The 26,636-nt window shown below is 48.0% G+C and overlaps 1 protein-coding gene across 9 annotated transcripts in view; it reads left to right on the top strand.

The window, feature by feature from the left end:
• FRMD4A (FERM domain containing 4A) overlaps nucleotides 1-26,636 on the top strand; it is a 683,539-nt gene that overhangs the window by 580,831 nt on the left and 76,072 nt on the right. For all 9 annotated transcript variants that reach the window (XM_020881295.2, XM_020881294.2, XM_020881296.2 and 6 more), the window contains one exon: nucleotides 21,909-21,985. In XM_020881295.2, coding sequence (XP_020736954.2) covers nucleotides 21,909-21,985 — 77 coding nt within the window. The remainder of the gene's footprint in view (nucleotides 1-21,908; nucleotides 21,986-26,636) is intronic.

The following is a 26,636-nucleotide window of genomic DNA, read 5'->3' as shown; positions in this document are numbered from 1 at the left end:
GTGGGTTTTCAGTTGGAGCTCGACAGTGTCAATTTCCAAATCATAACTGAACAGAGATGTACTGAGCAGGAGATGTACTCAGCACACTGAAAAAATTACAGTAGCCATAAGTGAATTTCAGTTCCCCATTGTGACATTCCCTGTGAGGCTGAAGGGCAGGCTGGGGACTGGGACACCCTGACCTTGCTGTAACTTGGGGAGCCCTCTTTAGGAAGTAAATGTGCAATTGGAATACAAAATTAAGAACGGGCTTTTGAAAAGCCCATGAGGAGAAGAGAGCAGAAATTTCATTAGCCCAAGGGGTATCCACCTCTACTGAGACCTGCCATGGGCCCTAAAGACTTAGCCTGAGCTATAGTGAAGCAGTCCCAGCTCCAGGGAACAAGAGGCAGGGCGCCTGTCCCTTTTGCTCACAGCCAGCACCATCACCATCTCTCTTCCATGTAGGCTCAGGTGGTAAAGCATCTGCCTGCAATGTGGGAGACCTGGGTTCAATCCCTGGGCTGGAAAGATCCCCTGGAGAAGGCAATGGCAACCCACTCCAGTATTCTTGCCTAGAAAATTCCATAGACGGAGGAACCTGGTAGGCTACAGTCCATGGGATCGCAAAGAGTGGGACACGACTGAACCACTTCACTTTCACTTTCTTTTCTTCCATATAAGGCACCTGAGAGCTTCTGAATGCACAGAGCATACTCCCAGGCTTCAGACCTGTGAATCTAAAGAGACGCAGGCACGTGGAAAGTGACCACTGGTGCACATTTACGTATGAGTGCCCCAAATCTGTCTTCAGCTAAAGATGGAAAACTCACATGAAACTGTCAGAATGGAGAAAGGCCCCAGTCTCCCCTGATCCCCCCCTCTTTCATCTCTGACCCAGCCACTGAATGTCTAGAAAGCCTCACAGTCAATTCTGACTCGGTGGCCAGAGTTGAGGATCACCCCAGAGGCCAGCGGTTCGTCCTTTCTGAACTCAGACTCAAGGAGGATCAGCCACACATGGCAGGTGTGCCCGGCAGGGCCTCTGCACCTGGGGAGCTGGCCACAGGGCTCAAGTTCAGGCCAGCTCTGAATGAGGGATGGCCCTCCAGGCAGCAATCACACCCTGGCAAATGGGGCCAGGCAGAGCTCGCCACCTGGGACCCCTGCAGCACTCAGGAAATGGGGAGTGGCACCCAGTTTTGGGCACCTGAAAGCCCTTTTGTAGCAAGCAACAGCTGCCCCTCCAGCCCAGGCAGGAATCTCCCTGACACTCTGACCCAGTTACAGCAGCTAGGCCCTATGGCACTGAGACAGTGGGAGTCAGCTTTCAAGTAGGGGCAGGACCAGGGTGAGCCTCACCTTTGCCTTCAAAGGAGCTGGAGGCATCTCTCGGCGTCCTCGGCCGCAGTAGCATCAGCAGATCATGCACACCGCCAGAAACAAGCCCTCAGCAGTCTCCTGTGAGAATGCACTCAGGTGCCTCCGTAAGGGCCCCAAGAAGAAGCGGGTAGCTAATGACTGTCCCAAAGTGGGCAGCACCACAGCTGTTCCAGCTTCTCTGCAGGTTGGGGGTACTAGTTTGCCACTCTGGTTTCAGTCTTCCCTACACGGCTTGATCCTCACTCTGAAGCCCTGGGGGCTTTGGGGGAGATGGAGTAAAGCACGGGGTCCCTCGTAGGTGGAGCAGGGAGAGCATTCTAGGCCCCTCCCAATCACTCGCCCCTATCTATCATCTGGATCTTCTAAACAGATGGGCATGTGGCCTCGCAGAAGCACAGCCCAAAATGTAAGCTGCTGATGTTAGGGGAAAAAAATAGCTTCTTTGCCCTCAAGGCACACGTGTCAGGAACAGCAAGGCACGTGTGGATGTCCCAAGAGGGTGTTTTGGCTCTTGAGTATGTTCAGAAGCTCAGAACTATTTCAGAATGATGTGTGCAAGAATAGCCCCCCAAATGCCTAAAAAGCCCACACATAGAACTAAAAACAAAATACCCAGGCTCCCATCTATACTAGAATAGTGGCCCTTACTTACATAGATGACTTTTTTTTTTTTTTTGGCTTCATTGGGTCTTATTTGTGGCATGTGGGATCTAGTTCCCTGACCAGGGATCAAATCCAGGCCCCCTGAACTGGGAGTTCAGAGTCTTAGCTACTGGACCACCAGGGAAGTCCCAGGATGAGTCTTTTAAAATGAGCAGATGGAATCCCAAACAGTGTCTGAGGATAGGTTGTAGAATTGTTTATAAGTCATTAAATATCCCCCCAACATCAACTCTCACTGAAGCCTGTTGTTTCTCTCCTTCACCCACTGATGTTTTCCCTCTCACTCAGCCTGCCTCCCCACTCCTTCACACTTGTTCATACACTGCCAAACATGCCTCTCTTCTTTACCATGATTGTCGGGTGATCATTTTAGGCACTGTCGTGAGTGAGGTTTCGGAGAACGGGAGTGGCAGTATTTTCATGTCTAACTGTCTGGGTTTAGCAGTGGTCACAGAAGTGCAGAGAGGGTTACGTTGGTGAAAAAAGAAAAAATGTTGCAGCTACATAGGTGATTTCCCCTTCTTTCTCCTGGGTGCCACATTCCCTTTGAGCACATGCTGCTGCTGCTGCTGCGTCACTTCGGTCGTGACCGACTCTGTGCAACCCCATAGACGGCAGCCCACCAGGCTCCCCCATCCCTGGGATTCTCCAGGCAAGAACACTGGAGTGGGTTGCCACTTCCTTCTCCAGAGCACATGTCTCCATGTGTAGAAATGGAGCTCTTCACAGGTGAGCGGCCCTTCATTCCACCAGGTACCCATCCTGTTGAGCTTCCCTGGTGGCTCAGTGGTGAAGAATCCATCTGCCAATGCAGGAGACACAGGTTTGACCCCTGGATCGGGCAGATCCCCTGGAGGAGGGCATGGCAACCCACTGCAGTATTCTTGCCTGGAGAATCCCATGGACAGAGAAGCCTGGAGGACTATAGTCCATGGGGTCTCAAAGAGGCGGACACGACTTAGCGACTAAACAACAACTGTCTGGTTGACTTCAGGGACTCATGAAACATTATCAGTTGAACTTGTCAGTTCAAGTGCACTTGGACACTTGAAGTAAAATATCAAGCTTCATCTTGGGTTATATTTATGGCCAAGGAAAGACACACAAGCATCAAACAAGAGTAAATGCCACTACATAAAGTGACCATCAGTGGGGACACGCCACGAATCAGCTGGCATGTCAGTCTCAGGCAGCTGTGTTGGTATAAGCGAGAGTGTTTCTACTTCACTGAGAACATTTGAATGAAAATTAAATGATCTATACTGAAAAGACACTGTTCATTAACTCCCATGGAACCAGGATCCCATGGGGCAGAGATAAATAAGCCTGGGTGAAGTCAGTAACAAAGGGCTCCCTCTTTTAGAGGAGGACCCTGCACTTCTTAGATCAGAGCCTGAAAAATTCTGAAAGCTCTGATCTCTGGGACAATCTGCCTCTTCTTGGGAGCACTGGGACCAAAGGTTTCAGGTGATTCACTTCTCCCATGCTCGAGACTCAGTTCCCACCAGCACCAAGCTGAGCTGTGTGCTCTGTCCTCTGGCTGTAGTCTGTACTCCCCAGTCCTGTGGAGAGCCCAGCCATTGAATCATCAGAAAACATTATCATTTACAACAGAAAACGCTTTCCGAGTGGGGCACCAGGAAGAGTCAGAATAAAGATCTGCCCATCAGGCTTTATCAGACGCTATATGCATTTAAAATAAGAACAGTGTGAAACACATGACTCCAAAGAAACCTTAGAAAGAATATTCAATATCTGCAAATCATCACTGATAGCTGTAGCCCACTCACCAGCCCATATTTAATGAAATCTCTCCGTGGGGGGAGGATGACAGTGCTGCTCCTTGTTACGTATTCAGCAGACAGCATTTACTTATTTATTTGATGTGCAATTAGGGGCACTCTTATGTTCACTTAGATGCACAATTAGGAGCCTAGAGGGCTCCCCTCTGAGACATTAGGAGAAGGAACCAGAGTAAATGGTCTGCCCCTTCCCCCCAGAGCAGCCAATGCAGCTTCCTATGGTTCCTCCGAGCATTTCGGAATCAGGAGCATTAGCTCAGAGAACTGATGCATTGCTTGTCACTGCCCCAGATTAGTAAGGATTTTTGAACTAGATGAAATGATGAGACAGGAAGAGAAAATAATATTTACAGGAAATATTCCATTAACTGTGAGCCAGCTCCCAGCTCACAGCCAGCCAGCCTGCTGAATTATTCAACGCGATAAGCACGCCTTAAAGTGCTTTGCCGACTTATTTTTCAGCTTCTGTTTGGACGCACTTGACTCATCCTTGGGCCGCTGAGCTCTCTGCCTTGGCAGGCCCTGGGCGGGTGCCTCCCTCATCCCGTTATCTGTATTCCCCTGGGAGACTGCACCCTGGGCTCCCCGGGGAGGAAGAGCTCCACAGAGTATGTTCAGCATTCCAAGCATTTTGCAGCCTTTGCTTTTTCAGTGTCTGATCAAAGGGCTCCTTTGTTGCCTCCTTCAAATCTCACTCAGCACTGAGTGGACCAGGAAGCGTTCAGTGCCTGTGGGTGACAGGCCCTGGCCACAGGTCACCAAGGGGAGCCGGCCTCAAAGCTGAGGAGTGGGCCTGCTGGAGGGATGCCGGGGTGCAGGGAGGAAGTGGGGGCAGAGAGTCACCAGCATCTGCCATCTTAAAATAACTCCCCAGGAAAGGAAAAAAGCAGTTGTATTCTAGGAAGATTGAGATGCTCTTCTCAAAGCATCAGTAGTGCATATGTGTATGTGCATAGTCTTATCTGACTCTTTGCAACCCCATGGACTATAGCCCCCTAGGCTCCTCTGTTCATGGAATTTTCCAGGCAAGAATACTGGATTGGGTTGCCGTTTTCTCCTGCAGGGTATCTTCCTGACCCAGGGATCGAACCCGAGTCTCCTGTATCTCCTGTATTGGCGGGCAGATTCTTAACCACTGTACCACCTGAGAAGACATCCTCTTCTCAAAGCGTGTGCATTAAGCATAGCTGAGTTCTCTCCCTTTGGAACAGGAATCCCAGTCTCTCCTCTCATTCAAGAATTTCAATCCCCTGAATGTGCTGAGCTGGAGCTTCGGAACTCCAGTAGAAGGTGTTGAACATGAAATATTTTAGTAAAATGGTCCCTGAGGCAGAAATACCAATTGCTTGTCCTGAGCCAACCCCTGAAGATGATACAGTAAGCAAAAAAGATGGCTCCCTGCCCTCATAGAGCTTAGAGTCTAGAGAAGATGGTCAAAGCATTAGGTCTCTTAACGTAAAGTGTCAGAGTGGTGAATTCAACACAGACAATCAATCAATAAGGAAGAGAGGGATGGTATGGAATGGTCAGGAGTGGTCTCACCAAAGAGGTGATGTTTAAGTGACTCTACTCCCAAGTGTTGCACCTCCCCTGAGAAGCAGAGTTGGAGGTGGATTCTCTCACAGGAGATGTACTGGGAAACGGTCTGGAATTAACACCAAAGAACAAAGGGAAGCAGACAGGACCCAGCAGAGGGGGAACTGGATCTGTGATTTAACCTCAGGCAAAGCCGAGGAACTGCGACCAGCAGACCCATCACCTTAGCTCAGCATCAACCAATCATTAGGTACAGGTGACCCATCAGGGTGGGGTCGTGACCTTAGGCAAGATTGGCTCTGCACAGCTGAGGGTGTGCAGAGGTGATAAATCCTGCAGTCCTGAAGGAGATGCTGGTCGGTGCAGTCGCTTTTACCGCAATGGTTCCTCAAGTGTGGCCCTTGAACCAGCAGATCTGCTACGTGCCCTGGGAACACAGGAGAACCACATATTCCAGGTACCTGCCTGACTCTGAAATTCAGAGGCTGGGATATGGCAGTGTGGGTTTTCACAAGCCCTCAGGAAGATTTGGAGACAGGCTGTAGAGTTTGAGGATGACTGCTCTACACACAGGTAACAGAAGCTTTCTGTTGTTCAGCTTTGTTGTTAACATAGTATCATCTAAGTTAAAGTCAACTTCCTTCTTATAACAGTTTTAAAAAGAGGTTGTATAAGCCAGTGGCCTCCATGTCCACTTAAAGGCCCAAAATAAATCTCAAAATCTCAACCAAGGAGTAATTTGAGGACTATTAACTCACTTCCAAGGGATTCAGAGTTGTGATAAACAGCTTATTTAACTTCTCTGTGCCTCTGTTTTTATGTCTGTGAAATGGAGGCTCTAAAATATGAGCAATAGTCCAATTATCTTCAACTTGAATATGTTTACATCTCAAAGAGTTGCCTGTTCCCCATGATAAAAGTGCTGTTGCCCTTGACATAGCAAATATTGTTACAGTCTCTTTTATGCTGAACACAAGAGTCAGGATCACAATGAAGAGCAAACAGCGTCTCTTTGTTAAGATGATTGATTTTTTTCTTGGTCACTGGATCTGAGAACCCAGGGTCCCTTGGTTCCCACAGGTTCCTCTGGAGGCCATTTCAAAGCCTGGTCCTGAGTTAAACCCTCCCCCTCACCAACTTGTTTTCTTCTTGGAACTGTCTCCATAATACTCGTGCTAATGTTGAACTGTCCCTTTTGAACATGCTGTCTATGAGCAGAAAATAAAAGCATGCGCCCATCCAGGTGGGTAATCTTCAAGAGCTATAAGGTGAGTCATTTCTCTGGAAAGGTACAGGAGGACAGAAATGCAATTCTCCTCTTAAAAATTTTTTGTTTTTGTTTTTGGCTGCGCTGGGTCTTTGTTGCTGCGTGCAGGCTTTCTCTGGTTGTGGCAGTCAGGCTATTCTAGTTGCAGTGCACAGGTTTCCCATTGAGGTGGCTTCTCTTGTGGAGCACAGGCTCAGTAGTTGTGGTTCACAGGCTTAGCTGCCTTGCATCTAAGTGTGGGAACTTGCCATGTCCCCTGTACTGGCAGGTGAATTCACCACTGGATCAATGCAATTCAGGGAGGTCCCAATGCAATTCTTCCTTTAGGAGAAACAGATCCAAATCTCTCATGGCTTGACCTGCTTGGAGGTACCTCTTAGAGGTGGTACCTTTTACTGTGAAGAACTCGCCCAAGTGCTACCTGGTTACCAGGGTAACTCTCCAGGCCCGGCATCACCCTTTGGGTATTCTGTTCCTGCTCCCACCTCCTACTGTTATTTCTGATGGCAAGATGTCCAGTCTGGTGGTCAAGACCCCTCATTTATAGATCCAGGTCTCCAAGCTCAGTCGCATCCCTGGGCCTCATTTTCCCATCAACAAGGCAGCTGCTGCAGATGATGGGGAATCTTGAGGTCGAGAGAAGCAGGAAACAAGAAATGGGGGAGAAGGATGAAGCTAGGGGCAAGCTTGCTGTAAAGCCAGGAGTTAGTCCTTCGTGAAAGGAAGAGTGGAAAACAACATTTTCTCAGAAGGAAGTGGTAGAGAGAGAGAGAGAACGCCAATTTCTAAGTGGGTAAATCCCTGTCTGTCTCTGACTATTGTCCAGATTCACTGAAACCCCAGCTAGATCCAAGCAGATGACCAGAAATAGTTTCCCGCCCTGCCCCTGGCCCAGCTGAGCGTCTCTCCCTCATGTGGGGTGTGAGGTCTCCCAGAGCTCATCTGCCACCCATGGCCGAGGGTCATCTTCTTATTAAGCAGCAGCACGTGTCAAGCACTAGGATCACTATATACACAGCCGCGTTGATAGTGGGGAGGGAGGGGAGTAGGGGTCAGACTCAACACTCTTTATTTATAGTGAAGGTCGCTCAGTCATGTCCAGCTCTTTGCGACCCCATGGACTATACAGTCCATGGAATTCTCCAGGCCAGAATACTGGAGTGGGTAGCCTTTCCCTTCTCCAGGGGATCTTCCCAACTCCCAGGAGATTGAACCCAGGTCTCCCGCATTGCAAGCAGATTCTTTACCAACTGAACCACAAGAGAAGCCCAGGAATACTGGAGTGGGTAGCCTATCCCTTCTCCAGGGGATCTTCCTGACCCAGGAATCAACCTGGGGTCTCCTGCATTGCAGGCAGATTCTTTACCAACTGAACTATCTGTAGTTATAACATCCAAATAAACACCCAGCCAGACAGGCCAGTAGCCCCCTTGAGACTGCCGAACTTCTAGATAACTGGCAGAAACAGACTCTTGCTACCCAGGGCACCCCATAGACCTTGGGTGTAATCTGAAAACCATAATGAAAACCAAAGGCTGTTGTTGGATCTCTGTCTTTGGTAGAGGCACCTCCAGTAGCCCCAGCCACTCCAAAGGAAGCCCTGAACCAGTAGTGACTTAGGAACTGGTTGGGTTTCTCTCACTTAAAAACCAAAGATTTGGCCAGACTAACAAGAACATTGATGACCTGGGACTCGAGACATTTCTTCTATCTCCCACTGTTCTTTTAAAAGTATTCTTTCCTGGATGGAAAGGCAAGCAGCTCATGACTTTTCTGATCTCCCAGGTAATACAGAGTCACTTTAAATAGCAAAGTTAATTTTATTAAGAAATGAGATAGGGAGTTTGGGATGGACATGTACACACTGCTGTACTTAAAATGAATAACCAACAAGGACCTACTGTATAGCATATGGAACTCTGCTTAGTGTTATGTAGCAGCCTGGATAGGAGGGGAGGTTGAGGGAGAATGTATACAGGTATATGTATCCGTGAGTCCCTGATAATTTCAGATGAGCAATATGTTAACCACTGGACCACCAGGTGAACAGTATGTTCACCTGAAACTATACAACATTGTTTGTTAACTGGCTGTACCCCAACACAAAATAAAAAGTTTAAACTGAAAACAAAAAAAAATTAGAGTGCCCAATCCTTGATAACAACCAAAGCCCCCAACTTGATGTAACATTAAATCTCATCCCCTCTCCCAGCTGGGCAACCTCCATCTCTCCATATCTCCTCTGATGGCAGCTAGCAGCCCTCTCCTCATTGTTTAGATGTGAGCAGGGGTCGGGTGGCAATCTCAGCTTCAGCCCTTAACTTTAGGAGACGCCCGTCAAGTTCTCCAGGCAATGGTGGGGGAGTGGGAGGGATGGTATGTGTGTGTGTGTTGCTCAGTCATGTCTGACTCATTGCGACCTGATGGACTTGTAGCCCGCCAGACTCCTCTGAGATGGATTATCATAAAGTCTTGGCTAGTACATTGCTGTCGGAGCCTGCAACTCTGGTTGTGCAGTGGTGTCATCACCTACCAATAATATAACTCCTGACCAACTGTGCTAAGACCTGGGGCAACCCCAGAGAGCCCTGGCCAGTGAACCCAGAGACCATCCCAGCACGCAGGTCTTTCCGGCATTTGTAGCAGGTGTTTCTGATGCTCTATGGTTTTTGAAAGATTCCTCACCAATCCTGAGAATCATTCTAGAAAGTGTGCATGCATGCCAAGTTGCTTCAGTCATGTCTGACTCTGTGACTCCATGGACTGTAGCCTACCAGGCTCCTCTGTCCATGGGATTCTCTAGGCAAGAATACTGAAGTGGGTTGACTTACCCTCCTTCGGGGGATACTCCTGACCCAGGAATCAAACCTGTGTTTCTTAACGTCTACCTGCATTGGCAGGCAGGTTCTTTACCCAAATGTGACCTGTGGGTTACCCCCACCCCGTGAGTGAACCCAGCCTCCTCATGGTGAGTATTTCTGTTCTAACCTTTTATTAAGAGGTCAAAGAATCAGAGGGGTTCTAGGTGCCCATCTCTCCAGGCCTCCCTGGACCATAAACCAGCTTCTAACCCTGCCTGTAGCAAGGACCAGGAGATAGAGCTGAGGGAATGACCTCTGTGTGGCCGTGCACTGGTGTATATCTTTAACCACGTCATGGAGCTGATGCTTGGAGCTGTGGGGGTTGAGAAACATGTCCCTGGCCAGACTTCTTACATGGTAGTGTCAGAGAACACCCCCAGAGATACCTCAGTTACGATAGCACAAAGCAGTCAGGCTGGCAGAGATCAGTTGTCATCTGCAGAGCCCACCCCAGCAGACACGAGAGGAAAGCCCTGCAAAAGGACCATCAAAGTAGGGGGAGTCGGAAGCTGCCTGTGGAAAGGGGCAGTCCTGGGGTTAGGGCCTTATCCTGGGCTGAGGGCTCCTTTTAAGTGATTAACTTCACTGAGTTTTAACCAAAGGGCATCTCCAGTTTTATGGTTCATGGAGAGTAGGATGTGCCAGTCAGAGCAGTGGAAAGGCCTAAGGAACTCCTGGTTACCCCCATTTCTCCACAACCCCCCAAGCCCCAGTCACCCAGAAACCTACTCTCCTGTCTCTCTGGCCTTGCCTGTGCCAGACATGTTGTATAAGTGGAACCAGAATCTGTGGCCTTTCATGCTTGGCTTCTTTCACGTAGAATAATGTGGTCAAGGTTCATCCCTGCTGTAGCGTGAATCAGAACTTCGTTCCTTCTCATGGCTGAGTAAGTTTCCATCATTCTCTGTTTACTTCAGCATTTTCTCTTCTCACACAGCAAACACATATACACAAATGGTGCCTTGGGTCCTCATCCTTGTAGTGTTCCCTAATAAGGGGGTACAGCTTTGCCCCAGTTTCCTTCTGATAGCCACTCGGCTGTCACTTGAGCAATGCCTTCCCCGACTGCTTTATAAACAGTGACAACCCCTGTCCTACCCCTGATGCTTGTCCTCAAACCTGCTACCATCTAATGTCCTCCATATAGTTCTCTGATTTATTTTCCTACCTCACAGAAATGTGCGGGGACTGTTGGTGTTTTCTTTACTGCATGCCCACTGGTATCGCAGTGCCTGACCCAAGGTAGAAGATAGTGGTTAAATGAAAAAAGGCAGGCAGAGCGGAATATCGCTGCTATCTGCTAGGATGTTGTGAGCCACCTCCATATATATGTGTATTGTGGTCTCAGAGATAGAAGGATAAATAGCATAGCTTCTATAAGGAAGGGTTGGAGGAAAAGACCAGACATCTGTAAGGAAAGGGAGGGAAGCAGGAGAGCTTTTAACAGCTTAGACTTGTTGATGGAAAAACAAAAAGCATAACATTTCCCTACCAGTCCATCTAGAGCAGCGATCCCCAGACTTTTTGGCACCAGGAAACAGTTTCATGGAAGACACTTTTTCCACGCACTGGGGTGAGGTGGGGGATGCTATGAGGATGATTCAAGAGCATTATATGTATTGTGCACTTTGTTTCTGTTATTATTGCATCAACTTCACATCAGGTCATCAGGCATTATATCCCAGAGATTGGGGACTCCTGCTCTAGACTGTCTCTTGATTTTATTTTTTGTCTCTTGGAGCAAAAAGGACCCAAATTACTACTAGTTACTAGATGTCAAAAGGGAATCTTTGGAGGATGGCAGGCCATTGAATCATTCAGCTGGATGCCTTTTCTTGCTTAGAAGCAGGAAATGTCAGGCTGAGAAACCCTGCTTGTCAGATCCAGTTCCCTTTGCCTTGTCTCGGATCTCAGCTTGTTTCTGCTGAACCCCACAATACTTAGGAAGCTCTGTGGGGTTTTTTCCTTCTTAATGAGCATGATTCAGAGGGGAATCCTGGGTTGATCTTCCTGAGGTGTGAGCCTATTTCATACTAAACCCTAGCACAGCCTGAACATTGTCAAGCTCTCACTCCTGCACCTGGGGGCTCATTGGCCAAGCCTGGAGATGGGGCTGGGGGACTCTACTGGAGGGTTCAGCCTGCTCCAGGTCATGCCTAGCAAAGAGCCTTCCACCGATCTAGCCAGAATGGGTTGTGAGGGGTCACTTCAGGTCTGGATTCAAGAGGATTCCAGCTTGAGTTTCTGAGCTCCTGGAGACCCACTCACTTTGGAACAGACTTGAATTCAGACAGAGCTACCAGAAGAAGGAAGAGCTGTAGTTCCTGAGTTGCAGCTCCCAGGCTGGCACCCCCTGCCACTTCCCCATTTGCCATTTCCCATGTGGTTTAGAAATATATTAACAAGATGTGCAGATTCAAGGGCTGGTGGTTCCTCATGGTATGGAGGTTACCTGAATTTTGAGCAGATAGGGGTCAAATACCAACTTCCACCATTTATGATCTGTGTGACTTGGAGAAAGTGACTTAACCTCTCTGAATTCTGGTTGCCATAATAACCTACCTTATAGAGTTCTTCATTCATTCATTTATTCACTTAACAATTACTGAGTGCCTAATATGACCTGAAGCACTGTGCTATGTGCCAGGAAAATACCTTCAACAAGCCTCGAGTCTAGTAGAAAAGACATTTGAGTAAAAAGAGACATTTTATGACACAGGATGAGAACTGGCTTGACAAAGGGCGATGAATGAATATCAAGGAGAACCAGCCCAGTTGAGGGCTGGGATGTCTGGGGAGTGGGAACAGCCCTCACGAGAAAACGTGGTTTAGGGCGGGTTGCAGAGAAGTGCCCGTTTCCGCCTCTGCTCTCATGGCTCCTCTCCCAGATTCACAGTTCCCACACTGACCTGCCCACTTCAGGATTCCTCTAGGGAAACGGGAACAAGGGCAGAGCCCTTATGGAAAGAGAGAAATTCTAGAATTGGAATCCTTACCACATCTCCTTAAAACATCCCCTCGTCTCTTCTTTCTGGGAAGGCTAAGCTGTGGAGCAGATACAGAACTGCTTAGTAAGAGGGACCAGAGAGAGAGAGAGGGAAATCACCACAGTCAGCCAGGGCACCAGCGGCAGGGATGGCGGTTCAGCCCCAGCCTCCCCGCCCCTCCTGGCTGCGCCACCATCACAGGACAGCTGGCAGGACCGCCAAGTGCTCTCAGCAGCAGTGTGAGCCAGCCGTCCCAGGCCTGCCCGGCCCCAGGCCTGCCCGGCCCCCGTGCTCCCTAGGACACTTCCCAACCAGGAGAGCCTGAAGCTCACACCTGCACTCTGCACCCCACAGAAATCAAGGTCTGCCAGGCCTTCCCCTCCCCAGAAGGATGGGCCAGCCCTTGAAGCACTGGCTGGTTTAAAGTGCATGCCAACTGCTCTTAAGTGATTATTCCCAAAGAGCCCTTGCTGGTTGATTAACATTTTTAAATTTTGTTTTACAGATTACACTAGAGTATTGTCATTTCTTTTTTTTTTTAAGCTTGATTATCCAGGTTTTTAATTATGAGTGTCTACTTTTATTTATGTAGAGCTGGTTGTCATCCTATCCTCTATTCTACCCCATCTCCCAAGGATTCAGGTAGACCGCATCAGGGAAATCAGATCTCACTGTGACACAACACCTCTGGGCAGGGCTTCCGGCATAAGAGAACTCTTAACTGCCAACTATACCCCCCCAAAAAAAATTTTTTTAAATACAGAGTTACCCAAAGTCTGTCCTCCAAAGGAGTTTAAAAAAAAAAAAAAAAAAAGAACCCTTAATAGCCATCCAAGAAAAGATCTTTACCATTGCAAGTGGTTCCCATCAAAATTCCCCACCCAAGATGGACTTGCTACTTTGCAGGCCAATTCCATCTTTCAAGCATCCCATTCACAGAAGTCATAGCAGATGTTGAATGGTTTTTTTAAAAGTTATTTGACTGCTCTGAGTCTTAATTGTGGCATGTGGGATATAGTTCCTTAATGAGGAATTGAACCCGGGCCCCTTGCTTTGGGAGCACAGAGTCTCAGCCACTGGACCACCAGGGAAGTCCGAAGCCTTGAAGTATGTTTTTTTTTTTTTTTTTTAAAGAAAAGCCTGGTGTGCAGAGAAGTGAAGCCACACCAAACTGAGCCCCCATGCTCACTGCTGGAAAAAAACAAAGCTCGACTCGGGTAACATGAATTACCTGGCCAGAAACCCCTGACCAGTTTCGCCCTTCGGACACTAACCCACATCCATCCCCCCAGAGGCACATAGAGGAAGGAAGAAATTCCATCAGGAGGCCAAGGATAAGGAAAGAAAAAAACGCTTTCAGCTTCTCTTGAAAGTTTTTACATTTGCCAAAGCTTTATGGTCAGGTCTTTCCCTGAGAAAAAGCCAAAATACACACAAGAAAATGGTACAGAGAGATGCCCCCCAAGGAGAGAAATAAAAGGAAATTGCATTCAGTGGGGACAAATAAAATGGCCTGTTTTCTCCATGGGCCTCTTAAGTATCTGTGGATCTTCTTTCCTTCTCTCTGCTCCTAGTAACAACTCTGAAGCCAAAGGAAGCTAAAAGATTTTTGATGGGTTAAAAAGAGGCCATCCGTTAAAGGGTCAGGGCCTGGTGCTCCAGACGTCTGTCACTGAATTAACCAAATCAGCCGAGAGCTCCTGTAGTCTGACACTGAGGAGTCAGCCAGAGGAACATCTTGATTCCATTAGGTCCAGCGGTGCAGAAAAATTAGCTATTGTTTTCTTGGCTGGGTATCTGGCCCTCTCGGGAGAAAATGGAGGCCAGGGAGCCCTCTGTCAGCGCTGGTCCTAAGGACACCCTCACAACTGCTCTCTGAGCTAGTAACGTGGGGACAGAGTTTGCTTGTCTTGGAGGCCATGGTTTGGACTCCAGTCTGGCCCATTCTGTGTGAATACTACTGAGCTATATCATAGGAGGCTGCTTCCTCTCAGGGTGAATGTTGTGAGATTAGAAGTCATAGCAGGCAGGATTCCCTGGCAGTCCAGTAGTTAGAACTCCACACTTTCACTGCAGGGGGCACAGGGGTCCGATTCCTGGTTGGGGAGCTAAGATCCCACAAGGTGTGTGATACCCCCCGAAAATATCAGCAGGAAAATAGTCAAAACTGACCCTGGTCAAAATTGTGGTGGACCCAGGAACTGACTGGATAAGAACTGGAAGCAAAGAACCTAAAGAGAATACATCAAAACCAACTCAAGCAGATGCAGGAGAACCTGGGTTAGACTCATCCTTGTGTGGTGAAAAATTCAATGAACAAAAAACATTTTTTAAAATGCCCATGGCACCATATTAGCCATCTTTTAAAAAAGAATTTCACAAACCTATACTTTGGGCTATGTGTTCAAAGTAATGAGAACTTTATTTTTTACATGAAGAGTAATACTGTCATGTGAGTGATGGCAGAAAAGAACATAATGGCTGATATTTAAGTGCTGACTACATACCTAGCTCCATTTGCAGCACTTAGTATGTATTAGTTCATTGATACAGCATTGCTATGGAAACACAGCTGATGTTGTTGGTAGTCTTATTTCAAAGATGATAAAAGAAAAACAAAGAAATTTTATTGCCAAGGATAAACAGCCAGTAAGTTATAGACAGTGCAACTTTGAAAACCATGCTTTTAATCAGTGAAACAGTTAGCTCCCTTATCTGCGGGTCCCACATCTGTGGATTCAACCAACTGCAAGATTGAAAATATTCAGAAATAATTTTTAAACTCCAGAAAGTTCCAAAAAGCAAAATCTGAATTTGCTGCATGCCAGCGACTAGTTACATAGCATTTATATTACGTTATTGTAAATAACTTGGGGATGATTTACAGTGTACAGTGGATGTGCCTAGGGTTTATGAAAATACCACTCCATTTTATATAATGGACTTGAGCATCCTCAGATTTTAGTATCCAAGGAAGGTCCTGGAATGAAACCCCTGAGGATATCCAGGGTCAACTGTACTGTTTCCCATAAATAGGAGATGTTTAAAACAAGTGACTTTATTTTTAAATTCCAAAGAGTAGCCAGGTGGCATTTCAAGGATTTATAGGCTGACCTTCACTCCATGCTTTGGATGCAGAAGGCCCACACACATGCCCCTCCTTTGGTAAGGGAAGGCAGAAAAGGAAGCCAAGATAAAGAGGGACAGAGTCAGGACTGGCACTGAGGCCTCCTGACTTCCAAGACAGCTCTCATCCCTAAAAATTATGAACCAAAACCAGGAGTCTCAGCAACGGTCATAAACATTGATTCCGAGACAAAAGTACAAGACATATTTCATAAATTGGTGAGGTGCCTCCATGGAGTTTTATTTTTTTTAATGCTATTTATTTTGGTTGCACTGGCTCTTCCTTGCTGCACACAGACTTTCTCTAGTTTCAGCACGCAGGGGCTACTCTTTGTTACAATGTGTGGGCTTCTCTTTGTGGTGGTTTTTCCTGTTGTAAAACACAGGCTCTGGGCACAGGGGCTTAGTTGCTCTGTAACATGTGGAATCTTCCCAGACCAGGGATCAACCCCATGTCCCCTGCATTGGCAGGCAGATTCTTTACCACTGGACCACCAGGGAAGTCCCTCCCAAGAACAAAAGCCTGATACAGAAACTCTAGGAGGTTTTAAACTCCATCTTAAAGTTAGTTCCTATGCCATGGATACAGTCTGCTTTATGTATGTCACATCCTCCAAAAAAGCGCCTTAGACAGAGAGACACATGTGAGGCATGCCCTTTCTCTGTCCTCTTAGCATAGGTTTGTGCAGAGTAGACACCATGACTTGAATGTTCGAAAGAGGAATGGGGATTGGATTTTACCTAAATCCCCAGGGCCTTGTTTTGGTCTTCTCTAAGCATAAAATACTGGCTTGGCCAAAAGTTCCTTTGGATTTTTCCACAAGATGGTGTGGAAAAACCCAAACAAAGTTTCTGATCAGCCCAATATATTGAATACCCATGCAACTGATATGAAAACCTCCGACATAGAGTGTTAACCCATTAAAAACAGCACTGCTTCTGTTGTTCGTAGAATTAGTTCCTGAATGACAGTGGAGCTTCATCAGGGCACTCCTGTAAAACCTTCTGAGTGTGCAGGCTTTGGGGTTTTCTGTGTTGTTCTCCTATTTTAATTCAAGTCCACCCAGTTGGGGTTGAGTGACTTCTTTTGTGCTGTATCTGTCTCAGTGTGTGTCAGCTCATGTTTATTTGCTGAAGGTATAAATATACCTGGCGATGACAGTGACAACTTCTAGAGGGTGAACAGAGCAAAAATGAAATCAGGAAGTGGTTTTTTATTGGTATTTTTCATCCTGAGCTCCAAAGTTATTCCTGGCCTGATTCTCATTCTTCTTATAATACAAGAGAACTCCTTGCTGGTGTTTGCAAAGCAGGCAGCCTTTGGAGGAGCGATGGCTTACTTAACCATCGGCTGGAAACAACTGCTCTCACTCATTACCAGGTCCTCCTGGTGTGTTAGGAAGAGCCCAGGAGAGTGGGCCTGACATCGGTTACTCATTTAACCTCTGCCAGTCCCTTAACTTCTCCGCCCTGGGCTGGCTTTATCTGTGGGAGGCGGGGGCTGGCCAGATGGCCCCCGGGACTCAGTATAATGGCCCCTCTAGAAGCAGCAGGAAGTTACTCAGAGGGAGGTCATTAAGAGCTAGGTGACTCAGCCTCAGGGACTGGAGGAAGTCAAGCCCCCACCCCCCAAGTCCTGCTCCAGAATTGGAGCCACTGGAGCTGGCTTCCTCTCAAGCATTTATTTCCGTCTCGTTTCGAGAGCTCACCCATCACCCCACGTGCTGCGCTGGCGCCCAGTAAACAGTGGCTACGGAGGAAGTCTCAGGAGTCAAGGCCCTTGGGCCCGTCCCCACTGCTCCTTCACCCACTTGGAAAGAACAGGACAGGAGTCCTTCCCAGCCCTGACCTCCAGCGTACACAGGATGTGGCAGTCAGGCAGACCAGCTAATGGGATCCAGGAACCTGGTCCGGCTTGTTAAGTGTTTTAGTGGACTCTGCTGCACTCAGGGCACAGAGGCTGTGTTTATTAGCCACTCTTGTCTGCTTTCTGTGCGTAAACATTTTCCGTCTCCTCCTGTACACATCACATTGAGCCCCAGCAAGGGGAACTGGAGGACCCATGTTTGCTTGGGAACTAAACTTCTGGGTCAGAAGCCACAAATCCACATCCACGACCAGCCGTGGTTCCAATCATGGCAACAGGCACAGTCTCCATAAAACCACTTCTGGAAGGTTTCTCTTCTCTTTTGTTTTCTGGGCAAGGCCAAATTATTAAGTCTGTTCTTAATCATGATTGTTACTTGTTAGTCCTGGATGGAAAGCTGCTGATACTGAAGCATCTCTGTGTAGAAAACCAGAGGAAGCCAGAACTCTAAGGCAAGAAAGGAGTAATAAGTGTTATCATTTACAGCCTGTAAAGGAAAGAAAAGCCTCCATATAGGATGGAAAAGATGTGGCTTATACTTCCTACCTAGCTGCTCATTTGTAAAAAAAAAAAAAAATCATTCCACTCATAAAGTTAACCATCCATTAGTGAGTAAGAGCTGTTCCCAATAATTGGTGTACCCCGTAGGGAAAGGAACATAGTTAGAGGTTAGAGTAATGGGCCAGGTGCCCTTGACTCCTATTTCTGGTTCCTTCACTGACTTGCTGTGTGGCCTTAGGCATTTCCCCCTCATTTCTCTGGGCCTCATTTTCCCCAAGAAGAAAGTTTCCCACTTGCTGTTTGTAACGGGGGGGGGGGGGGGGGGTGGTGGTGGTGGTGGTGGATGCTAAAAGATCAAAGAAGAGGTGTCTGCTTTTTAAAGATGCCCCAATGAAGTGCATTAGGCCTTTTTCATAGGTATTAATTAATAAGTCCTTTGATTACTGTTAGACCTGTGTTTGAGATTTTAGGTAGCTCCTTGGGCAGAATTGGCCATAGGAATTAGCCAAACTCCTAAAGGATCTAGCCCAGCCATAACCATCTTTGTGCGTCCGATGAGTTCTTTATGTGGAGTCCCAAAACATGTTGGTGTCTTTAGCTGGTGGCTGGGTTATGATAGCTGCAGTGAGTAAAGGGGTTCTTTTGAAGTGACATGGATGATCGAGGGCTGCCCCCAAACCAGCGCCTCGGAGCCTAGTGTACCCTGTTCATAAAGGGGAGCCAAGCCGAATGTCTGCAGTTTATCTGCTTGTTGTTCGACTCTACCAGCCTCAGAGGGAGGGTTTAGTAGGCACAGCCTCAGAACAGCGGGCACGGGGGCCCTCGATCACAAGAGGCCACATTGGTGCGTGGGGTGTCCAGCTGCCTTCATCCCCCTGCCTGTTTCCAAGCACTCGATGTCCCCCCAGGTGTGGAAGGAAAGGATGAGACCATTTTTCCCTCATGAACACCTCCCCTGGGTTCCTGGGACCTTCCTGGCCTGGAAAACTACCCTCCTACCCTCCCTTCCCAGTGTTTTCATTTACAAAAAAGAAGAAAAAAAATAAGGAAAAAACCCTGCCTAGAGCAAATGGGGCAAAGCCCCTGTTCTGCTCCCGTTGGAAATGCCTACAGATGCTGGGAGGTGGGCCGTCAGGGTTCTGTGCCGAGGCAGGAGTCTGCAATGCACCATCAGTAGGCAGAAGGGCCACAGCAGATACAAGGTTGTGTTCTGGTCCTTGGCAGACACGAGGCTCTCCACTCCAGGGGCGTGGGGAGTACTTTTGGGGAACACCCAGCATAAGTTCTGTTTTATAAAAAGCCAGGGAGGGAGAAATTGCCAGGGAACACAGCCCGAGTGTTGGGCTTTGGGAGTTTTCACCAGGAAGGAGGGAGCTCCCGACCCGAGGCCCATGTGAGGTGCTCACCAGCGCACCAATGCCAAGATGATAAAGCCCAGGAGGTCTGCCCATCAGATGCATCGTCCCCCACATGTTGTCCCCCAAAGACAGTGCCTGAGGCATGAGCATCAGTCAGGACCAGTGGCATAATCTTCCGGGCCCAAGACAAATGAAAATTCAGAGCCTATTGATCAAGCTTATTGAGAATTTTGAGATGGAGACAGCAGAATGTTAGACCAAGCACAGGGCCCTCGGGTCACACACCCGAGAAACAGGTCCTGGCCGAGGCTCCGCCTTACCTGGCCAGGTGGGTGCCACGCACATGCTGCAAGTCCCCCTCAGGGATCAGCCATCTCCTACCCACCCTTCTCTTTGGAGAAAAGGGGATGGGGGGTAGGCAGGGTACTAAATCCATACACTTCAGATTTCTGGGACTTTTATTTTCTTAAACCCCAATGACAGGGCTAGAAGTTAAAAAAAAGAAAAAAAAAAGCTTAATAATTTTGGTTGTTCTGGAGTTAATCTACTTCATTTGCCAAGATTTGGGAGAAGTAAGAGCAACTAGACTTGCACTGAGACCTGAGTTCACTGAATATTTAGTTTGTACCAGTACTGTGCTAAGGATCTGTGTTGCTTCTACCTTAGAAGTGTTATTGCCATTTTACAGATGGGAAAACTGAGGCTAAAGGAGATGCAGTCACTTACCTGTTGTCACACTGTTTGGATGTAAGGGGCTCAGGATTCAAACAAATGTAGCCGGACTCCAGAGCATCTGCCTGGCCACTTTGTTCTACCTACCTCCAGGTTACAAGGTCAGGGAGCTGTTAGTTCTGGTGCTTGTGTGTCTGTGGCCAAGTTCAGGTGGACCCTCAGTAAATACCTATCAGTGGGGAATCAGAGAGGAACTCTGTGCATTTCACTACGGGATTTAGCAGAGCAATCAGTTAAGAGCTTAAGGCTCAGATCTGGGACTCGAGTCATCGACTACACAGGTGGCTTTTCATCTGTGATCGGACACAAGGCTCTCTGAGCTCCTGTAGGACTTGCTTTCCTTGGAACTGACCTGAAAGGAAAAAAGGAAGTACAATTTTCCTTGGACTTCAGAGCAAAATGTACTCTGAGCTGTAAGCAAAAGAGATGGCTCTGAAATCAGAGAAAATCCATGTCCTCCTCCCCATTAGGCAGACAGAATCATTTTAAGATTCTGCAGAGCAGGTTGTGAGAAGAAGGCAGCCTTGCCGGAAACAGTTTTATTCTGGCCCAGTTTGACAACAAGGCGGAGTCCTTTGGCCAGGCCTGTGTCTTGGGCCTGGCAAGGAGGATTGATGGGACACAGAAATTGTCCTCTTGCAGGAAAGAATGTGAACAGATCAGAAAGTGTCAGGGGCGTCAGGTGAGAGGATTCTGGGTCTAAGACAAGACCCTGGAAAGCATCTGCCTTAACTCAGTGGGCTATGCAAGGGAGGACCAGGGGAAGAAATCAGCCACTTGCAGGGTGAAGATCTGTTTGGCCCTTCTTTTGGCTAAACAAACTCAAATTCTATTGAAGGGACTGCAATATTGCATCAGATACAAATATGAATGTTATGGGCATAAGTTGAACTTCTTTTGACATTTCCCTCAGAGTTTAAATAACTTTCTTTTTCATCCAATGCAAGAACCCCCTCGCAGAGCAGTGTTGCCACTCTAATTACTCCCAAACATCTTAGTGAACAGACTCGCTCAGCCAAGGAAGAATGTCCACCAGGGCCTTCAGGGCCTTTGGGCAGTGCCAGGAACTCTGTTTAGCTCCCGCTGTTCAGAACGGCCCTAATTTCACTCTCCGATGCCCCAGTGGCCACAAGCCCCTGGCTGCAGCATCCCGCTAGCCCTGATTTTCTTTGTGCTGAAGAAAGAAGTTGGGCTTGTCAGGCTTCTGTTGTTATCTGGAGTCGCCTGCCCCCAAATAGGGTCCAAGCAGCCCCTACCCTTGGAGGGGAAGCTTCCCCAGCCGCCCCAGATCACCAGGGCGAGTCCGCCGCTGACACATTAGTGGGCGGGAAGTGGAGTCCCGAGGGGAGGCTGGGAATGCAAGCGCCTTACCACTGGAGCACTGCAGGGAGGAAGCCGGATCAGCGCCGCAGGCAGATGGCTACTGCTCCCTCCTGAGAGCGCTGGCTCCCTCCCTCCCTCCCTCCGCCAGCCCGCCCTCCACTCCTCCTCCTCCCCCTTCGCCTTGGAGGGAAAACTGCAGAGCTGGGAACTATCTTGGAGAATTCAACAAAGGCCCAGCAGAGCCGGGGAACCACTTGAAAAGAACTTGTTTTGTTCCTGTTGAGAAGCCTGCAGGAAAATCCACACCCACGTTGCCGGGGTTTTGAACTGGAGAGCTGTGTGTGTGTGCGTGTGTGTGTGTGTGTGTGTGTGAGTGTGAGAAGCAAGAGGCTTAGGAGGTGCAAACAACTGCACGGGTTCAGCTCTGATAAGGAAACTGCCAGCTGTAAGTTCAGCCGCAGACAGAGGACTGCAGCCGTGAGCCTCTCATACTTGAACTTCAACTGCATTGTTTTCTGTCCAGATATTCCAATGGAGACAGTTGGAAAACCTGTATTTCAGAGAGAAGAAGTTTTCTGTGGAAGTTCATGACCCACGCAGGTAAGCTAGAAATGTTTTTTCCTCCTGGGAGTGCGTGGCCCTTCTGACATATTACTTACATTACTATTTTTGTGCTGTCACTGTTCATGTTATTAATAATTTAGGGGGAAGAAGGTGGTTGACTGGGAGAATAGAGTTCAAATAAGACAGTAGAGCCTTGTTTTTGTTCTGTGTGTTGAGAAATTCTATGTGTGTGTGTAAAGAGCAATGCCATGATCATCTCATCTGACTACATGTGTTACTTGCCTATATATGTGGAGTTGTCTTTACAAGCCAGGGCACTTTAGGAAAGATTTGTAGTGCTTTGGAACAATTACCAAATTAAAGTGAGCAGTAGCCTGAGTCCTTTTAGGAAGTTTTTGCCAGGGAAGAGTCTGAGGGGTGGCTTGTCAGTTTCTGAGACTGTTTTTGGTTGGACGGTCAGCAGCAGAGGGAACCTACAGTCTAAAGAGTTGTGCTGAATGGTCTCATTCCGTGAGCTGTAACTTTAGGGTATTCGCAGTGGTGGGTGGATATGAAAGAAATGCAAGTCTTTTTCTCTCCGCCTTACATTGTACCCCAGGGAGCAGTCGTGTCAGAATCAGTGCTCCCAAGTCCAGCACTGAACAATAGGGTCCCATTTTAGAATGCAGCAAGCCCTTCGAGGAAGGTTCTCAGGTTGGGGTTGGGGGTGCACTGTGATTTTTCCTCTCTTTGTCTGCTAGTCTTAGAGTTATAGGCAGCCCAGAAGCAGCAGCAGAATTCCCTGAAAACAGACCTAATGCTTAAGGATAGATCACTTTCAACAGGTCCAAAAGCAGACTGAGAACAGGAAGGAAGCCTTGGGAAGACAGGCAGAGGGCAGGGTCTCTGGGGGAGTAAATGGGAACGTGAAGTGCTGTTGCTGCCCTGGCCACGGCTCAGGGCAGAGGAGCTGTTGGCACCAGCTTCCCACACACATGGCTTCTGGGTGTTCAGGCCAAGGTGCCTCCCAGAAAGTTCTCAGCACAAGACCTCCGGAGTAAGATTCATGCCCCGTCAGAGGGTGAGGCTTGTTGGGGGGTGGCTGTCTCTGCTCCTGCAGCCAGTGATAACCCAAGAAGACTGATGCATCACTCGCCTGGTCCTATAATCTGCGTGAAGCAGCCTCCCATGTAGCCAAGAGCGCCCCCCATGTGCCACAGTTACCATGCATTCGGCAAGCTGAAAATGACCTAAGTCCAGGTGGTGGTCAGGTGATGACAGGAGTGTTGGCAGCATTTTTCAGGGTCCAGTGATGAAGGGTCAAATGGTCCGGAGACCCGGTCTCTACAGAGCAGGAATCCGTTGGTGCAGGACAGGTGGTAGCAGAGAGACGCTGAAAACAATTTCCCCAAATGAGTGCTACAGTGGGTCAGATGAAGAAAACGCGGATGACTGACAAAGATGGAGATTGAATGACCTAAGAGACCGAGGGTAAGGACTAGACAGACTCTAAGCCTGTGTTCTGTTGAGAATTCTGCTAAGGCAAAGGTACCTTGGACACATCCTTGCGTGTGTGTCTGTGTGTCTGTGTTCTTGTTCTCTCCAGGCCTGTTGTCCTATCGTGTTGTAGTACCAAATTCCCTTCCTTTTCCCAAGGCCCAGGGATATCGGAAAGAGTCCAAACCTCACAAGTTCCTATTACATGGGCCTTTAGCCTATTACATGAAAGTGATCCATCTCACATTTGTTGTGTAGCATCAGTGTTTGGGCAGTGTCCTGTAACAGTGTTCATAACTTACTATGTGTTACTTTGTTATGGGGCCTGGGGTATAGAAAAAAGTTATACAGGGTCTACTTGCCCTGAAGAGAACTTCTAGCACAGCTGGGGAGAAGGAATAAGGAACTTAATGTGTATTAAGTGTTTGCTATGCACAGTCACTGTTCTAAACACTTGGACTGTTATCTGATTGGGTCCTTGCTATAACCCTCAGAAGTAAGTACTAGTATTCTTGTCCTACTTGGGAAATAGGCACAGGCGAAGCACCGTAACCTGCTCCAGGTTACAGAAAGCAAGCTGGATAGAGGCAGGGTGTGAACCCGGGGAGTCTGGCTCCATAGTTCACATGCCTTCCACCACATTATACATGGACAGCGGGTACCAAGTACCAAACGACAGAGCCTATAAATACTGCAGCTGGCCAGGTTGGTCTGGAGAGGCATCCTGAGAAGGTGAAATCCTTAGCTAAAGATGTAGAGCTCAAAGTGGGCCCTCTGGGGGATAAAGATGCCAGTCAGGTGGGTGTCAGAGAGAAGAGGGAGGTGGAGGAGCCTGAGGCAGCCCAAGCGCTGAATGTGAGCAGTGACCACATCCCCTCAAGGAATGGAGTCCTCTGTCAGCCCAGAGACCGGCAGAGAGAGGAAAGGGGAGGCGAGGAGGGGCCAGAGATGTGGCTTCCTTGATGTCAGAGGTGGAAATCCAGGTTGACGATGGCTTTAAAGGTGCACCAGAGTAGGCAAAGGGGACCATTCTAGATTAGCTGCTAAGCTGAGTGGTGTAGCCAAAGCTCCAACCCTGACTTCCGCCTGGCGCTTCAGTAAGCACTCTTCTACAGGCCTCCTGGCGCTCCTCCAGTTAAACGTGTCATCCTGTTGCTGTTGCCTTGTTTATTTGAACACGGAAGAGTCATCTAATAGTCTGTACTTTGTTGGGATGGTTCAGTAGTCAGCCCCTCCCCCAACCCAGGAAGGAAGCCAGGACTGAAGTTACAGGATGGCAAGAGCCAGGGCAGAGTCGTGTCCTGAAGACCACTGTCCCGGGACATGGCAAGCACAGGGGGTTGGCTCGGCCGCCACAGAGGATGCTTCAAGATTTTCTCTCCTGGAGATGCATCCTGACACAATACCCAACATTGTGTCTGCGGTTCACTGGGCTTGGCAGACGTTCCATTTCTAAGGTTTTGGCCAAACAGAAGAGTCGGTGGGATGGGAAGAGCCTGAAGGGAACCCTGTAGAGAAGAGACCAGCTCATAATGGAGCGTGAGAAACACCCTGGGAACATCTGATTCAGGTGCTGCTGGGCACTCCCAGGCCAGCCAGCCCCCCCGCTCCTCCTACCCCTCCACCTCACCTGAAAAACACACCTTGCCTGGCTCTGCTGTCACTGCTGCCGCTGAAGCATGTTTCAAATGACTTTTCCTTTCTAATTCACCTTTTCCGGGGGCGGGAGGAACGTATTTACGCCCAGGATCAGCCATTGCTGTGGAAGCCAGATTGAGTGTTCTCATCGCAGTTTCAGAGACCATGGGGGTTCCCTTCTCACTCTCTCGCCGGCTCTTTTTCTGTTATTTTCAACTGTGTGTTCTTCTGTGAGCTGGCATTTTAACTTTGGTTTTAACCAAAAGAATAAAGTTCTGCTTAGAATCTGTAGTCTTAACTAACCACCAGTTTGGAATTCCTCCTTAAAAGTGGGTCTCTAGAACACCTGCTGTTAAATCTTGAGACCCTAAAAGAAGATGATTGGAGCAGCTTCTAATTTCCTTCAAGGAAAACAAACTGGCCATGAAAATAATGTGATTATTCACAAGTTCTGATCACCCCCAAGGTTCTGGAAATGCAACAGCTCAATCTGGAACGCATATTGTTCTGACGTGCATATAAGATACCCCAAGCTTCACCCCCTGCCCCCTCACCTTGCCCTACAGATGCACACACATGAGTATGTACACACACATTCTGAGATTTCACTTGCAAAATCGCGTACCCATCCTATAAAATATATTTTACTAAGAACACGATCATATAACTTTTCCCCCATGATTCCATTAATGTGATGAATTACATTAGGACCAGTCTCTCCCACCTTCCATTTAAAGTCGGATTGCCTCTCTCTGCACTGTCCAACATCCTCCACATCTCCTACATCCGTGTATGTGGAAGTGGTTTGGGTAGCAGGGTAGAGACTGGATGGGCCCATTTCTTTCTGCCTTCCCTATCCTGATTCTTTTTATACCCCACCTTTCCTCTGAATATATTTTAGATTGAAACCAGCTCTTTCAAGGAAGATTGCCTAAAAATAATGTAAGGAGTCCTGATTGCCTTAGATGATGTGGTGATTAGAAGAAAATTTACTCATCCTTCACCACAGGCAGTGTTGCCTGGTTAATAAAGGGCATTGTCAAAGGCTTTTCCTGTCTCCAAAGTTTGCCTTGGCCCAGTGCCGGGAGCTGAAGATCAGAAAAGACTGTCCCATGAACTCGAATGACCCATCTTATTCCAGACAAGGCAGAGGCTTAGCCAAATTTTGACCCCTAAGGAGCCAGTAAATCAAAACATTAGCAGGATTCACAATAGCCAAGATATGGCAGCAACCTAAGTGTCCACTGATGGATGAAGAAATTGTGGTGTGTATGCACAACAGAGTATCATTCAACCTTAAAAAAAAAAAGGAGACCCTGCTGTTTGCAATAATGTGGATGGACCTGGAGGACATTATGAAGTGAAATAAGGCAGACGCAGAGAACAAAACTACATGGTCTCGTTTATAGATGGAAACTAAAAGAGTCAATACGCAGAAGCAGAGAGCAGAATGGCCATCACTAGGGGTAGGGCAGAGCAAGGAGGCAGGGGAAATGAAGAGATGCTGCTCAGAGGGTACAAAGGGGTAATTATGGAAGAATTAGCCTAGAGGTAGAATGTACAGCATGGTGAC

The sequence above is a fragment of the Odocoileus virginianus genome, chromosome 9, assembly GCF_023699985.2.
Source record: "Odocoileus virginianus isolate 20LAN1187 ecotype Illinois chromosome 9, Ovbor_1.2, whole genome shotgun sequence".
Lineage (NCBI taxonomy): Eukaryota > Metazoa > Chordata > Mammalia > Artiodactyla > Cervidae > Odocoileus > Odocoileus virginianus.
This window is presented reverse-complemented; position numbering and strand designations above follow the sequence as displayed.